This window comes from Propithecus coquereli, unplaced genomic scaffold (genome assembly GCF_000956105.1).
Source record: "Propithecus coquereli isolate 6110/MARCELLA unplaced genomic scaffold, Pcoq_1.0 Scaffold728, whole genome shotgun sequence".
Lineage (NCBI taxonomy): Eukaryota > Metazoa > Chordata > Mammalia > Primates > Indriidae > Propithecus > Propithecus coquereli.
The window spans coordinates 600,639-617,647 of record NW_012153374.1 but is presented as its reverse complement, the minus strand read 5'-3'; the positions used below and the strand labels follow the sequence as shown (position 1 = coordinate 617,647).

General features: G+C 45.6%; 1 protein-coding gene across 2 annotated transcripts in view; it reads left to right on the top strand.

The window, feature by feature from the left end:
- PFKFB1 (6-phosphofructo-2-kinase/fructose-2,6-biphosphatase 1) overlaps positions 1-17,009 on the top strand; it is a 54,397-nt gene that overhangs the window by 25,715 nt on the left and 11,673 nt on the right. For both annotated transcript variants that reach the window (XM_012661628.1, XM_012661629.1), the window contains exons 2-9: positions 2,079-2,204; positions 4,508-4,601; positions 5,464-5,530; positions 6,446-6,520; positions 7,022-7,078; positions 9,118-9,239; positions 13,194-13,401; positions 16,102-16,248. In XM_012661628.1, the coding sequence (XP_012517082.1) occupies positions 2,079-2,204; positions 4,508-4,601; positions 5,464-5,530; positions 6,446-6,520; positions 7,022-7,078; positions 9,118-9,239; positions 13,194-13,401; positions 16,102-16,248 (896 nt within the window). The remainder of the gene's footprint in view (positions 1-2,078; positions 2,205-4,507; positions 4,602-5,463; positions 5,531-6,445; positions 6,521-7,021; positions 7,079-9,117; positions 9,240-13,193; positions 13,402-16,101; positions 16,249-17,009) is intronic.

Sequence of the window (17,009 nt, the reverse complement as noted above, 5' to 3'; positions counted from 1 at the left end):
AGTAGCTGGGACTACAGGCATGCGCCACCATGCCCGGCTAATTTTTTCTATATGTTTTTAGTTGTCCGATTAATTTCTTTCTAATTTTAGTAGAGGTGGGGTCTCGCTCTTGCCCAGGCTGGTCTCGAACTCCTGAGCTCAAACAATCCGCCTGCCTTGGCCTCCCAGAGTGCTAGGATTACAGGCGTGAGCCACTGCGCCCGGCCTTGCCTCACTTTTAGAGGATATTTTTTGCAGAATTTAGAATTCTGGATTGGCATTTTTTATTTCAACACCTTAAAGGTTTCATCTTATTGTTTTTTTGCTTATGTAGTTTCTAACAAGAAATCTAGTATAATTCTCTTTGTTCATCTATAGGTAAAGTGTTCCCCACCCACCCTCTCCTCCCGGCTGCCTTAAAGATTTTTTGTCCTGATTTTCTGCAATTTGAATTTAATATGTCTGGCTGTGGTTTTTCATTTGTTTGTTTTTAGTATCTACCCTGATAGGTATTCTATGAGCTGTTTGGATCTGAGGTTTGGTGTCAATCATTAATTTTGGAAAATTTTGGTCATTATGTCTTTAAATATTTCTTCTGCCCTATCCTCTCTTTCTTCCCCTTCTTGTGTTCTAGGTACATATATATTATACTGTTTGATACTGTCCCACAGTTCTTGGATTTTTTTTCTGTTTTCTTTTTTTACTCCTTTTCTCTCTCTGCATTTCAGTTTGAGTAATTTCTATTGATCTATCTTCAAGTTCACTGATTCCTCAGCTGTACCGAGTCTTCTGATAAGCACATCAAAGACATTCTTCAGATCTGATACTGTGTTTTTTCCCTTGCATTCATATATGATTCTTTCTTATACTTTCCATCCCCATGGATGTAATTTTCATGCTAAAATTACCTATCTGATCTTACATGATTACCTTTCTAATAAAGCCTTAATATATTAATCATAACTGTTTTAAATTCCCTGATATTTCCAACATCCGTGTCATAACCGAGTCTGGTCCTGATGGTTGCTTTGTCTCTTCAGACTATTTTTTTCTTACCTTGACTCTTCCTTTTGTGCTGCCTCCTGGAGACAATCTATTTCATCTCTTATAGATGTATTCCATTATTATTTTTACTGATGCTTTTTAGCCTGGTAGTGGGGAATAAGGTACCAGGGACATTCTGTGCTATTCTGATTACAACTCAGTCTTAGGCGGGCTTGCCCTGAGTGCTGGAGGTGTGACCTTTACAAATGTTCCTGCCCCTCCTCCAAATGTAATGGTAGGCCTAGCACCTTTTCCTGTCCCTCCTGGGTTAGAACATTTTTTTTTTTCCTATTTTCTCCCTCAGCTGCAGTGAGTTTCCACCAGTGCCCTGAGTTTCTGTTACTCTTCCTTCTGAAGATTAGGACTTTTTTCCCCTTAGGGGAGATAGGATCAATTGGTTTGGGCAGATTTTCAGTGGTGTTGGCCATTCTGCTCTGCCAAGTGCAGAGAGTTTCCACCAGTGTGCTCGAGCTATAGTTTTTTGTTGCCTTTCTCCCTGAATAGATCTGGGTAGAATTTCGGCAAGGGCTACTGTTCTGTTGTTTCCTCCAAACCAGAACTACAGGATATCTTCTTCAGGATTCTTCTCAGTCTTCCCTGTCAGCATCTGGTGGAATTCCTGGAGGAAAATTCTGCAAAAAGGTGCAAAACTGCCTGTGTCTACAGCCCCTACTGGCTTCACATTCTCACACAGCCCCTACTGGCTTCATATTCTCACACTAGCCTGCAACCAGCCTTTAGCAATTCATTAATCATTTTAAGTTGAATCTTCTTGACTTTATATGTTGTTCAGTGATATATGCACCAGGTAAGCAAATGCCTGGGTCCTGTGGCTCCCTGCAGATGTCTGTTTCTAGAGCTTTGGGGTTAGCTTTTTGCACTGCAACCTCAGTTTCCTGATGAGTTCAAGAGAAGTCATTAATTTTCAGTTTCCCAGCTTTTTTTTTTTATTGTAATGGTGGGAGAGATGCTCTTTCCAACTCTACATCTCTGAGATAATACCAGATCATATGAATCTGGGGATAAGCTTTTGAGGCTCACTGTTTGTCTTCCAGCATCCATACCCCAGTTTACCAATTCCCCCACGATGGTAATCATGGTGGGTTTACCAGCTAGAGGCAAGACTTACATCTCCACGAAGCTCACACGATATCTTAACTGGATAGGAACACCAACTAAAGGTATGTTTCTGAAACCCTTTGTTCTATAGCCCCCTACATGTCACTGGCTGAAAACCAAGTAAGGTAGCAAGCCAAAGCCCTCTGTACCAGAAATGCTGCATCATCATTATTACCAAGATTAGGACTATTGCTACCACTATTACTATTACTGCTACCACTACCGGTACATTCTTTTAAATTTTATAATTTCTTGAGTACATACTCTATGTCCAATACCATGCTGGGTGCTAGGCATAGGAAAAACTAGTATTAAGATTAAACATCGGCTCTCAAGAAGTTACATGACCTAAAAACAACCCTATGAGTAACATACTATTTTTATTACCATTGCTGTTATTGCCACACCAATATTACTAGTTTTATTAGCATTAACATTTCTTCACCATTTCATAGGTTGAGGAAATTAAAGCCCAAGAGTTTAAATGCCTTGTCTAAGGCATATGGCAGAACCAGGTTATGAATGCAGGTCTGTTTGATTCCAAGCCTGACATTCACTGTGCCAGGTTTGATGTGTGGCTCTACTGGTAGAAAGAGAAAAGAATCCATATTGGCCCTATGCTCTTCTTTTCTTCATTCTCTTTCTCTCCTCCTCTTCCTTACCCATCCCCACATCCTATCTATCTTCCCCCTTCCCTTCCTTCCTCCCTATCTCCAAGTCTTCTCCTTTCTTTTTCCCATTTCTTCTTTCCTACATTCTCTTTATCTGATTCACTGGCAAAGAGTTTCAATGATTTTTCTATGTGCTAAAATCCATACTAGGCATTGGGGATACACAAATTGATGAGACTCATGCCTTGTCCTTGAAGAGTTCTCAACCCCTCTGGCATGCATAAGAATATCTCACATCTTCTAGGAATCCTAGGGCAGTAACAGGGTGCTAAGGGGGCTTACAGAGGGATTTACCAACTGGAAGGCAGTGACAGCTTCCTGGATAGGATATATTTGAGCTGGGTTCTGCAGGAGGAGTAGGACTTTGGCAGAAGGGGAGGAGAGAAGGAGCAGCTCTCATGGAGGACTGCAAGCTCCGAGGAGCCTCTGCTGAGTATAGGGGCACATGGAACACTGGCAGATGGGTCTCTGCCTTGATCCCCCTGCTTCCTGTCTGCTCCACTCCACTCAATTTTCACAGAGGCTTCCAGAGTCATATTTCAAAGCACAAAGCTGACCATACCTGCAGTCTCCAAAGGTCCCCTTGGCCTGCAGGTTTAAATCCAAGCTCCTTAGCCTGTTGTTCAAGGCCCTCCACAATTGACCCCTTCCAGCCTTTCAGGCCTCAGCCACATTGGATGATGCACTATCCTCCAAACATGCTCTGCCTTTTGCCAATGCCATACCTTTGCTCAAGCTGTTCCTCTACCAGGAATACCTTTGTTCCCCATTCCCACCCATATACCTGCCTATAAAATGTAGTTACCCTAAAAGAAGTGGTTCAAATGCTGTTTTCTCCCAGAAACCTTCTCAGATCACCCCAAGTGGAGTTAGTCTTTCCTTCCCCTTCACTCTTACATGGCTCCCTATCGTCTCTGTCAGAGGACTTAACAAACTGGATGGGAGCTCTCTGTTTACTGGTTTACTCACTGTCTTGCTGCTGGATTTTGAGCTCCTTGAGGGCCCCATCACGAAGATCTGGTTAATCTCTGAGACCAAGGACTCAAATTCTGCTTCACAGAGTAGGCATCAAAAAGTATTTGTTGGGTGAATGAATGAAGTATTACTCCTTTGGCTGCTTATCCCCTTTCTCCCCGTTTCCTTCCCTCCTCTCTGGTTTTTCACCATTACAGGTGGGAAAACATGGCTTAGAGATTTAGATTTGGCTTCTCCCTCATGATATAGAAAAATAAAATAACATAGGTCTAGAAGTCCGGAGACCCAGTCTGTATTTGTCACCAGCTCACTCACTGTTTAACCCTTAGTGAATGATTTTACTCCCTACATTTCAGTTTCTTCATCTTTCCACTGGAACAGGGCATTAAACGATTATGATTTATGAATAGTGGAAAAGACTACCTGCTTTAGGGCCACACAGACCTGGATTTGAATCCCAGATCCCCATTTATTAACCATGAAAATTATTTCCTATCTCTGAACTTTAATTTCCTCATTTGTAAAATGGGAATGGTGATCCCTACCTTATAGGATTGCTATAAGGAATAAATGAGCTGGTAGCCATAATTTGAAGCTTTACAAGCACGTTTTATAGCTACAAATTATACCTTGTTCTACCTCTGAGGTTTCCCCCAGCAAGGACATTTTTTGGCCACTGGGATCTTCCCAACCTCTTCACTGGCGCTCCCTGCTTTCAGTGTTTAATTTAGGCCAGTATCGACGAGAAGCAGTGAGCTACAAGAACTATGAATTCTTTCTCCCAGACAACACGGAAGCCCTACTTATCAGGAAGTAAGTACCAGCATTTTAGGAACTGTGCTGCTCCCTGGCTGAGGGAGGCCTTTGTTCAGATATTGGGGGAGTCGGGCAGAGTAATCTGGGTCAGGAATGAGGCCCTCTATAATCTCAAACAGTGTTTGAGACAGTCCTTTCACCATCTTGCTTGAAGCATGTTTCTGGTCATAACCATCCCTTGTTCAAGAACCTTTAATAGTCTCCTACTTCTGACAAGAGAGAATGAATAGAAACTTCTCAGCTTAGCATTTGAGACAAGACTCTCAATAGGTTGGCCCAGTCTAGTCTCCCTAGGCTTATTAATTCAACCTCTAGATCTCTCTCCCCTACAAGCCTCTGAGTACTTCCAGAACAGAGCCTGGGGTTCATTTATTGATCCATGCCTTCATCATAGAACCCAGCAACGAGTAATCACTGAAGAGATTTTTTACTGAAAGCATAAGTACAATGCAACTATCATGCCTATTCTTTTAGTGTTACACATGCCAGGCATGGTTTTTACTTCACAGAGCACATACCTAGGCTCTACCTGGGTTCCTAAACCAGTTCAGTATGAGCTTCATTAACTCGAGGGTTGGAGCCCCTTAGTGTTATGGCTTCCGTCAATTGCTGAGCTTTTCCTGGGTATGTCACTTTATACCTGCCCCTGAGCTGTGCGCATAGAGCTACTTTGAACTGTTTGACCCCTCTGTGCTTGGCCAGATTCCTAGAACATAGGACACCCTATGTAGATGTTCAATAGATGAATAATTTAGTGTACGACATGTGAGAGATGGTATAGAAGACAATACAGAAAAAGAAAGAGAAACCCATCCTGGTGGATAGGGGTTGTCTCTGTTTCCTTCTCCATCTATTTCAGACAGTGCGCCCTGGCAGCCCTGAAGGATGTTCACAACTATCTCAGCCATGAGGAAGGCCATGTTGCGGTAAAGAAATTTTCATTTTTTCCTCGAGTATCTGCTGAGATGGAGAATGGCTGATATGTACTGAACATTTATGATATGCCATACATTGTTCTAAGTTCTTTGCATATATTAATAATTTAAGTTCATGCCCCCTGTGAGATAGGTATTGTTATTATATAACATTTTAGAGCCCAGAAGAATGACTCACAGAGAGATTAAATAATTTCCCAAGGTGGTATGGCATGTACCCAACAGGGCCAGAAGTGGAATCCAGGTTGTATAGCTCCAGAATCTCCACTCTTAACCACTATTCTCTACTAGTCCACCCTCGAGAATTCAGCAGGACCCTACTGGAATTTAAGACTGCAGTACAAATATTTTTGAGTTCTGAAGATTTACCTCAACTTCTAGTCAATTTAATTTCATAGACCCTTGGGGTAGTATTTGCAAATTCTAAAAGGAGAAGAGATCCTCAAATATGCAAATGGTTCCATATCAGATGCTTAGGTTGGAGAGTTGTTTCCTGTTCATGGGGACTTCTGAGGTGATAAGGAAAGAAGAAGCCTCACCTAGGAGTTGAGAGAACCAGTTCTAGCTCTCCTCTGTCAGCAACTCTCAGTGATTTTGGTCAAGGAAAGTCCTATTTCTAGGCCTCAATTATTTTACCTGTATGAAATAATCCTAATAAAACCCCACTATTTTCCTCTTGCCTTATTGCATTCACAGGGTCTGGTACATTTCTGGGCAGAAAGTAAGGGCTCAGTGAATGCTTGTGAAATTGACATAAGCCAATTTCAAATCCTTCCTATCTTCTAAGAACCCTGTTCAAGTTCTACCTCCTTTTGGGATCTCTCCACTTAGCACAGGGATGGACAAAAAGTAGGTGTTATATCAATACTAGATTCAGAGTAAGCTAATCTCATTACCTGCCTCTAGGTTTTTGATGCCACCAACACTACCAGAGAACGACGGTCAATGATTCTGCAGTTTGCTAAAGAACATGGTTACAAGGTACAGTAATACTCCCACTCTTATCTAGAGCCTACTTATCCAGCACAAATCCCAAAGAAAGGCAAAGCAGGGGACTTAGAGCAGCCAAATCAGCTACCATAGGTTCAACATTTTAATTTGGTTGTCTGACTTTTTAGGATACAGTGAGAAGCAACAAAGCAGAACAGGAAAGGAGAGATACCATGTTAGGCAATGGAGGATTACTACTGACAGGCTGACACTGTAGGGGATGATGATGAGGAAGGAGTGGAGAGAACCACTACAAAAAGCTTATATAAGAACTGAAATCCAGCAAAGACACAAAACAACGATCTGGAGCCATTCAACTTAGAGCCAATCTGCCTCACAAAACTCGGAAGCCTGAAAGGACTGCCTGTGAACATTATGTTGTCAGAGATGCCCCTGGGGATGACTCAGAGCCTTTGAGAAGGGGTCAAGCTATGTTTGGTTCCTACTAAATATAATTCCCAGCTAGAAATCTCTCTTCTGTTTCTCTCATAGGTCTTTTTCATCGAGTCCATTTGTAATGACCCTGGCGTCATTGCAGAGAACATCAGGGTAAGGAGCACTAGTTACCTTTCCTCCTTACTCTGACTTAGGCTTGGATCATGCCTAAAAAGCCTCTGTGAGATTAAAGGGAGTATTCCTCCCTGAGCTTCTCCTCCCACTTCATACAGGAAGCATTTCCTGACCATCATAGCCCACAATGAACCTATAAAATTAACTGAAGCCAATGTATATAAAGCCCTTAGTACGCACCAGGCACCAAGCTTTACTCTGATTAATTTTTCAAAACAAACTTGTATGTTAGGGATCATTTTTATGTTGGAGAGAGAAAACTGAGGTTCCAGGAGGAGAAATGAGTTATGAAAGATTCATACAACCAGAAAGAGATAGAAGTAGGACTGGACCTCAGGCTTAGCTATCTGCCTCGAATGCCTATGGTCTTTATTCTGCCTCACAATTCATGTCAGAACTATCACTGCTATTAGATTCTAGGCATGTGATCTAGAACTGGGTCATTCACCACATTTTTTTGTTTCCTACTTTATCAAATTATTGAAGCTCAGGGACAGAAGAGACCTTAAAGGTCATCTCCTTCAAGCCTCCATCAGATACGTGAAATCCCAGTTAAATGTTTGTCTAGATTTTCTTTTATACCTGCAATGGAAAGAGGCTCATTGCTTTCAACAAATGCAGCCCAGTCAAGCTGAAATCTGCCTCCCTGTAATTTTCACTCATTGGTCCTTTTTTTTTTTTACCTCTTGGGACATAGAGCATATTCAGTTCCTCTCCTCCCTCTCCACGCACCCATCTATCCATCCGTTTATTGATTCAACAGAAATTGACTATACACCTGGGCTGGGCCATTCTGTGCATTAGAGACAGAGAAATGGGTAGAGAAGAGTCGTTTCCTTGAGCTCACAGTCTAATGAGGGAGACTGACAAGCATATAGATAGAACTCTGAGATCAGTGCTGAGATAAGGGAACAAAGGAGGATGTGGAAGCATAGTGGTGAGGATCTAACCTTGCATGGGGGTGAATATAAGGGAAGGCTTCCCAGTGGAGGTAATAATTGAGCTGCATTTTGAAGAATGCATATGAATTTGGCAGGCAAGTGAAAAATGGGAAATAAGGGAATAGCATGTACTAAGTATGACATCCCCAGGAAACTATAAGTAACTTAGATTAGCTAAAGCAAAGTGTGTAGAGGAATAGGCGAGCAATGGGAAATGAAGATTAAGAGATAGTTTGGGGCTCAATCATGATAAGCCATGAGCCATCTATGAAATAGTTCATACTTTTTCCTAAAAGATATGAGGAAATGGGGAAGGGTTTTAAGTAGGAGAATGCTGTGCCCAGACATGTGCATGTTAGAAATGTCCATCCGGCGCCCTATATGGTAAATATATCAGAAATAACAAGACTGTAGACAGAGTAATAAGTCACAAAGCTATAGAGAGCACAGACAAGAGAGAATGGATATTTAGACCAGATGACAGAGTGGAGAGGATTTGGTGCCTGCTAAGCAGTAAAGGATGATAGACATTTAGGATGACTCCCAGATTCCATTTAGGCTCAGGTGACTGGTTGGATGATAGTGCCATTCTCTGAGATAAGGATTGTGGGAGGAGATGGTAGGCAGTAGGGGATTAGGATGTGCCAGTCCGTCAGAAATCCAAAGACAACATGGCATATTCTCCCAGTAATCACTTGATACACGAGACATTATGACCGCTGGTCAAGATCTCTGGTTCCTCTTCTTCAGCTTTTTCTCACACCACAGTTTCTGGTCCTCTTGCAAATATAATAAATATTCTTCTTAAGCAATGTGTGCTCTGGGCCTAAGTACAATGTAACAGGCCTTGTTTGACCACACAGAGATGAGGAATGAGGAGTCACACAGTCCAGCTTCTCTTCAATTGACTGATTTTATAAACTTGCACAAGATCCTTTCTCCAAGTCTCAATTTCCTCACCTATAAAATGAGGGGTGTTGTACTCAATGGTCTCTATGGACCGTTTCTAAGGACACTGTCAGGGTCTCCATCTCTCAGTGTCATCCTTGATGCCTCTGTTCTTCTCCCCATTCCCAGCAAGTGAAACTAGGCAGCCCTGATTATATAGGCTGTGACCAGGAAAAGGTTCTGGAAGACTTTCTAAAGAGAATTGAGTGCTATGAGGTCAACTACCAACCTTTGGATGATGAACTGGACAGGTAAGAGCCCAGCACCCCAAAGTTGAAGTCTGGATTCTTAGCCCAGTTTTGATGTCCTGTAGGACCTGGGGAAATGTCCTCCCTTTCTAGGCCTCAGCTTCTCTAAGATGATCTGTCTTCAAGGGCCCTCTTGGCTCTGATTCCTTGATGTCCAAGGGGTCCATAAGATGACTGAAACAGTGATTTCCTGAGAAATATGGACAGATCAGGACCCCGAGAACAAATACCTCCCTCCTGTGGGTGTTGCTATTATTATTACAAAAGTATTCTTCATGTTTGAATGACATTTAAATTTCCCAACACATTCACCTTCTTTCTTTCATTGAATTCCCACAGCATCCCTGTAAAGGAGGCTGAGATGGGTCTTATGATCATAAATTTTTAAGAAGAAATTGAGCCTTAGAAAGCTTAAACTACTTTCCCAAGCTCCCACCACAAGTCAGGGGGTAGACCTAGAATTCTAACTACTTATTCTGTCTCCAAGTCATGTCTCTTGTCACAACACTCATGTGCCTCTTCAATCAACAAGTCTGTTCAGGCTCCTTTGAGCTGTGGTGTATGTAAGGGGTGTAAATGGAGGCAAGAGAGGTGGGTTCTATCCTGGGGTAGCTTCCATAGCACCTTAAAACATGGAAAGACTCATGAAAAACAAGAAATGTTCTGTCATAACACCAATCAAAGATAGGAGAGGTGTTATCTAGCAGTACAGAGCAGACGTGAGTTTTAGATGTAGGGTGTTTCTAGAACCTTACTCTCTTTCAAAATGGGTTGTGATGAGAAGGGACCTGGGTCACCCACACCCTTTGGGACCCAAGTGAGAAATGTAAGGAGGCCTCACATGGCCGTTACCACCTTAATAAGTTTAAAGAGCAACCTTCCAGCCTTACCAACTGAAGTACTGGGAGATGAGCATTGTTATTGCCCCACTCCTTAGGTAGGGAAACTGAGACGCAGGTCAGGTCAAAGACTTACCTGAGGCCACACAATGAGTCAGTAACAGAATATATACTCAAACCCAAATCCCCAAACTTCCCTCCTGGCTGCCCCTGACACATCACTGTATCACAAAAAGTGTTACATGAGGCTTAGACATTCAATGCAAGGGGCATGGCCTTTATGTATGATTGTGTAGATTGTTCATTGTATAGGCACCCTGGTCAAGAGTACACTTGCTTCTGTCACCAAGACATGTGCTGGAGTGGGGCTGTATAGGTCTTCAGGAAAGTGCTACTTTTTCAAATTTCCACAATGGCACCATATAGGCTAACAGCATATGGTGAAAAGAGCCTGCAGGAAGAGGACAGAAGTAAGAGAACAACACCGAGAAAGCCCCTTGCCCTGGGCCTAGACTCCTGCAGGTGGTCGGTTGTTGTTTGATGAATCAGTTTGGGCCTGAAGACAATAGATCTAGAAGGTCAGATTTATGTCATCATTTTTTCTATTAGCAGACATTTATAATCCATGCATCAGGTTCCATCCCTGAGCACAGAACCCAAAGAGGGAAGGGCTGTCCCTGCTTTGACAGAATGTCCAGTTGGTTGGGGAAAACAAGGAGTACACAGTTGATCACAATTGTAGTGACAATAAACCAAGTGGGCTGTAGGAACACAGAGCATGGAACTCAGCCCAATTTGGAGGAAGAAGGTCTGGAAGAGCTAGATTACCCAATAGGCAGACTAAACTTATGCTTAGGACACTAGCCTGGTAGAGGCTACCAAAAAGAAGAAGAAAATTACCTTAAAAGCTTTTTAGTATTTGATATTTCAAAAACAGCATCAAGGTAGTCAAAGTGGAAAAAAATAAAACCAGAACCTAGGAGGACCTCCTTGTATTATTATATAGTTTATAGTTTTTATTTTAAATTACACATGGTGTGGGTGGGCATTAGTTACTATAATTTTTTTTGGTGTGGGGTACCACTAAATGACTCCTGGACTCAAAGAAAGCTTCCTGGGGTGAGTGAATGTGTTGACTCTTGACAGCTGAATGCATAGGAGCTCAACTTGGAAATCAAGCAAGGTGCATCTTTTCAAGCAAAGAGAACAGCACTTTGTAATAGCCTAGTTACATCTGAAAAAGAGAAAAGGACTACAGAGAATATTCCAAGTGTAACAGCAAAAGCATGAAGGCAAGAATGAAACAGAGAAGTTATGGGTATGGGCGTGGGACTGTGAAGTGAGGCCAACTGGGGCCAGTGTGTGAAGGCACCTAGTATATCAGACTAAGCTGAGGAATTGAGAAGTTCTCCTAGGGCCACACAGAACCTAGTGTTAGGAACAGACAGTAACCAGGTAAGAAGGTTGCATCAGATATGTCCTATCCCTAGACTCTGAGGGTCCTATGAGACATAATTTGAGAGAGGGGAGCATTCTGGGGTTTAAATCCCAAGTCCACTTCTTCTGAGGAAGTGACTTTGGGAAAATCGCTTCCTTTCTCTGTGCTTCAGTTTCCTCACCTATAAAACGGAGATGATAATCTCTGCTCTGTAGGTGGGTTATGAGGACTCATGGACTTTAAAATCCCCACAGAATTTTTTTTAAATTTTTTTTATTTCTGCATATTATGGGGGTACAAATGTTTAGATTACGTTGCCATTTCCCCCCACCCCCCCAGTCAGAGATTCAAGCATGTCCATCCCCTCCCCACAGAATTTTAAAGGCCAGATGCACAGAAAATGTTCAACAAATGCAAGTGCCCTGTGAGAGCTATTGGGTGTGGACCACACGACTGGGCATGAAGAGTGTGGGACAGACATAAAAGACTTCTGTAGGAAGATCAAGGGAGAGGTTTTCTGAAACCAAATCCATCAGCAGCCTTGCTAACTGCCTCAGGTTAGTGCAGCTCTTTCCACTCACTTGGTTTTGTTACCATGCAACCAGGGTTGCTGGTGTCACCTCATTGGCCCAGCCTCCCACACCTCTTCTCAGGAATCTCTCTGAACTCTCTCTAAGCCAACAACTAAAGAACTAATTCCTGGCACAGCAGAGACCTCAGGAATCATACTCCATGCTTCAGATGTGATTAATCAGTGTCCCTACCCCATCCCCCAGCTTCTCCAGAAACAGGTGGCTGAATAGTTTGATTATCACTCCATATGTAGTTATTAGTTCATAACAGAGCACAGAATTGAGGAGACAGCATGCAACTTTGAGCAAGCACCACAAGTTCCCCAGTGGTGTTGTGGACCACCTCTGTATCCCCATGCCCAAACACTCGGCACACCACAAAGGGAGTGACTATGGAATGAATGTTGAACATTGACCATGTATTTCCAAGTATATGTTCCTGAGTGCTAAAAGAGCTGCCAAAGGGCAGACACTGGGTCCCCACCCCAAGCACAGTGCCTAGAACAGAGGAAGGTGTGTTGATTGACAGCATGGCAAATAGGGAAAGAACATAGCACAACCCCTCTCTGAGCAAGGAGAGAGACACACACACTCAAACACATATGCACACACAGTCTGGTAGCTTCCGGTATAGTGTAAAGTATAATAAATACATAGCTCAAAAAAACAGGAGGGAAGAGCTTGGCTCAGGATCAGAAAGGCAGGGGTAATGGAAAAGTCAAAAGCTGCCAGTGATATGCTGGAGACAGCCAGAGATGCAGAGGATTACTCCTTCTCTCTGAGTGTAAGAGGGATGTGAACTACAGAGGAGAGAACCCCAGCTGCCTGTAGTGTGATGAGTGAAGGTGAAAAGACAACCTGGCTCAAGCTGAGGCTGAGGAAAAGAGACAGGGGAGATGATAGCAGGCAATGAGCTCCTTTGAGTGGTCAGGAAAGAAGTCTCTAGGACAGGTACTCAAAACAGGACAAGGCATGGCATCACATTAGGTGAGAGCTGAGTTGTGGAGTAAGCTTGAAAGCAGGGTACGTGGTTGGGGCTTTCTCTTGGGATCAGCTCCACCACCATCAGCTCCTGAGCTGCCCTTGCTCCTGCTTGGCTTCGGCCTAGCAACCTGTCCTACATCAAGATCTTCGACGTGGGCACACGCTACATGGTGAACCGAGTGCAGGACCACATCCAGAGCCGCACCGTCTACTATCTCATGAACATCCACGTCACTCCCCGCTCGATCTACCTATGCCGGCACGGTGAGAGCGAGCTCAACCTCAGAGGCCGTATCGGAGGCGACTCTGGACTCTCAGCTCGGGGCAAGCAGGTAGGGAGGGCCCCAGGCACCCACAGGGGTTGGCCGAGCTGGCCCAGGTGGGCGGGGGGTGGGCTGGTCACTGCCTGGGTCCGGAGCTGGGGGACCCCGCGATGGGGGAGAAGCAGATTCTGGCCCTTCCACCCATCAGCCACTCAGTCTTGACACAGCCATCTGCTCCTGTATGCCCACTGCTTCCGCAGGTCTAATAGCGTGGCCCCAGCACCCAGGGCCTGCCCAAATCCAGCTGCTTCTCTTGGCCCTGACTGGTCCCCTCATCTTTCTCAGAGCTCTGGGCCTTTGCTTGTGCAGTTCCCCCACCTAGGCTGTCCCCTCTGTCCCCTTTGCCAGCGAATGACCATGGCTTGCACAGACAGCTGCCCTGAGGGGCCCACCCCTGAATTCCTCTTCTCCCAGACTCAGGGCTGCTGCTGCCCCACCCCCACCCTCCAGGTATCACACTAGCAGCACTTTTCCCCACCAGTGACCCTGTCCTTCCTGCCCTCACCACCCCCTTCCAAGGCCCAGCACCTGCTCCATGGTCTGGCCCAGAAAGCCCTCCTGGTCCTCTCCTCCCTGCCAGGCAGGTCGCCGTGCCCTGGGCTCCAGCTCTCCCAGGTCTGGCCCATCTGACTCTCCTGGCGTGAGTCTCTTCTCCCCAGCCGGGCACACTGACCTGCACATGCTGGGTGCTGGCTACCCAAAGGGGTGCATGGCCCCAGCATTTGGCCCTGCGCCTGGGCTTGTTAGTACAGGTATTGCTTCTGCTGGGAGGACCGCTTGGGGTGGCACAAGTGGGAAGTGAAGTGCAGGAGGAACACTTATCGTCATTGCTGTCATTTATTGGGCACCTATGTGCAGTCATGGTGCCATCTGCTTGTACACGTGTGGCTTCATTTAAACTTCACAACAGCCCCATGAGGTGGGTGCTGCTGTCACTGGTTTATGGATGGGGAAGCTGGGCCCAGAGAGGAGCAGAGAGTGGCCCCAGGGCTCATGGTACCCGACAGAACCAGGACTGAGAGCCAGGCCTTCCTGCCTGCCTCAGCTCCCCGCTGGAGAGGCGGGAGGTGTCCCAGGCCAGGCGTGGCCCCAGAAGGCCCAGTCCTTGATGCTCCCTTTCTTACCTCCAGACGGGCAGCCTCCCCTCAAGATAGGCTCTGACCTCTGACTCCTCCACTCCCACCCCTCAGTGCGGGGTCAGAGGACCTGTGGCAGGGGTGTCTCGGTTGGAGCCCCCGCCCTGCCCGCACAGCTCAGAGCAGGGGCTGACACGTGGCCGTCTCCACAGGGTGCACCTTCCTAGCACACAAGTGTGCACACGGGCACGCACACAGCTGCTCCAACCTTCACGCTCACGGGCACAGTGCACTGGCCCGGTTTACAAAGCACTTCCCATCGACTGTCACCCCCATCACCATCGCTCTCACTTGTGCAGCACCTACTGTGTACAGAGAGCAGTCTGTGTGCCCCCCACCCACTGCCTAAAGTGACGCTCACAGAGAGCAGGCCTGGCGAGCCAGTGCTCTCCGCCTCTTACAGGCGATATGAGGCCAGAGAGGGGCAGGGACGTGTCCGAGGGCACACGGGGACCGTGTGAGGGAGTTGGAGGAGTTTGACCCATGTCTCCTACCTCCCAGTCAAGAGCTCCTAACACCGGAGCACACGGCCTGCTGACTCATATCTCTAATTAAATGTGTATGTAACATGGCTATATCCCTCTATACACGTGTGCCTGTGTCTACGTGTTTGTGCAGACGGATGTTCCTAACACACAGCATCATGACTGATGACACACCTGTACCCAGAAGAAGAGTGACTCACTTGCGCCTCTGGGCTCCCACAGCCCTTGTGGTTCCCCTCAGCACTGCCATGGTTTCCCCCACTGCACTGGCCGTCTCCTGAGAACGAGAACACCCCAGCACCCAGCACAGGGCCACACACACATTCAATACATGTGTTAATACCCTTAGAACCTGGATACCAGGATCCCTACTTAAGCAATGGGTATTCACATTGTCAAAGAGAAATAGAAATGTCTCCCAAATCCTATACCTCCACTACCTGTTCACACTGAGGGTACCCCACTCTTTGCCTTTATTGCCCAGAGTCCGCTTTCAGTGCCTGCATGAGCCTATCCTAGAGTCTGTCCACCTGAGGACTGGTCATGTAACAGGAGTGTTCACCCTTAGACCAAAGGGTGGCCAAGAAGTTGCTGTTTGTGAAGCATGGGGATTAGTAGAGCTGGGGTGTGGACAGAACTTTGTCATGTGAGTGGATCATCTGCAAACATGTACTCAAGGTACCTAGAAGTGCAGTATGGAGCCAGAAATGGAATGAGAAGGGAGGACGACTGTGGATGTGGTGCCTCCATTTGCACTTTTGTCCTAGATTCTACAAATGTTAGAGGTGGGCCTGTCTGAATGAATAAATAACCGAGTAGAGGGTTCAGTGAGCAAGCATCAATGAACATACACACACACACACACACACACACACACACTCAGTCACTCACACTTTTCTATTCCCTTGACCCTTAATCACATAGGAAAGAGTATGGGTTTTTATAAATTTGGAACATTTAAACTCTCTGCTCTTGCTTGTTCATCACCATTCCATTTGTAGCAGATCTGAGCTTGTTCTCATGGCTACCCTGTTCTCTCTCACCTCTCCTTTTGCTTTCCTCTCCTCCTCTGCACCCCCACACCCTAGTATGCCTATGCCCTAGCCAACTTCATTCGGTCCCAGGGCATCAGCTCCCTGAAGGTGTGGACCAGTCACATGAAGAGGACCATCCAGACAGCTGAAGCCCTGGGTGTCCCCTATGAACAGTGGAAAGCCCTGAACGAGATCGATGCGGTGAGATGTGTGGCAGTGGGGGGCTTGAGTCTGGCCTTATTCCCTGGGTTGCCCCTGCTCCAGTCCCTATGGGGAAGCTAATTAATTCAACAAACATTTCTTGACAACCAGCCATGTGCCAGATCCTATTCTGTGCCTTGAGGATCCAGGGAAGTCCAGAAGAGACACAGTCTCTGCCCTTATGGAGCAGTCAGTAAATAGGACATTACATCTCAGTGTGACAAAAGGTTATGGGAGGGACAGTATAAGGGATTATGGGGGATCAGAAGGTAAGGGTGCTCCTGACCAGATGTGGTGGGGGGGGAAATTTATAAGGAAATCCTGGAGGAAGCTAGAGGTGAGATATAAAGCAGGCAAAATTTAGTTCAGGGACAGAGAAAAGCTCATGTGAAGACCCAGAGATGAGAAGAGAGCATGGCATGTTCAGGGAACTGAAGGAAAGAATAGCAGAGAGGCTGGGATGGTGATGATGAGGTCTGGAGAAAAGGGAGATGAGGCTGGAAAGGAAGCGTGGCCATGAGGTCTTATGGGCCATGTTGAGGGATTCGGATGCTGCCCTAACAACAGTGGGAAGCCATTGATGGGGTCTAAGTCAAGGAGGAATGGTCTGAACATGATTCACATTTTTTAATAAAATTCCACCCCTGGGCATGTGTGGAGACTCAGTGGGGAAAGGGCCAGAATGAGCACATAGGTTAGTAAGGAGATGGCTGCATTAGTTTGGCAAGAGGTGAGGGCATGTTGGACCACAGTAGTGTCAT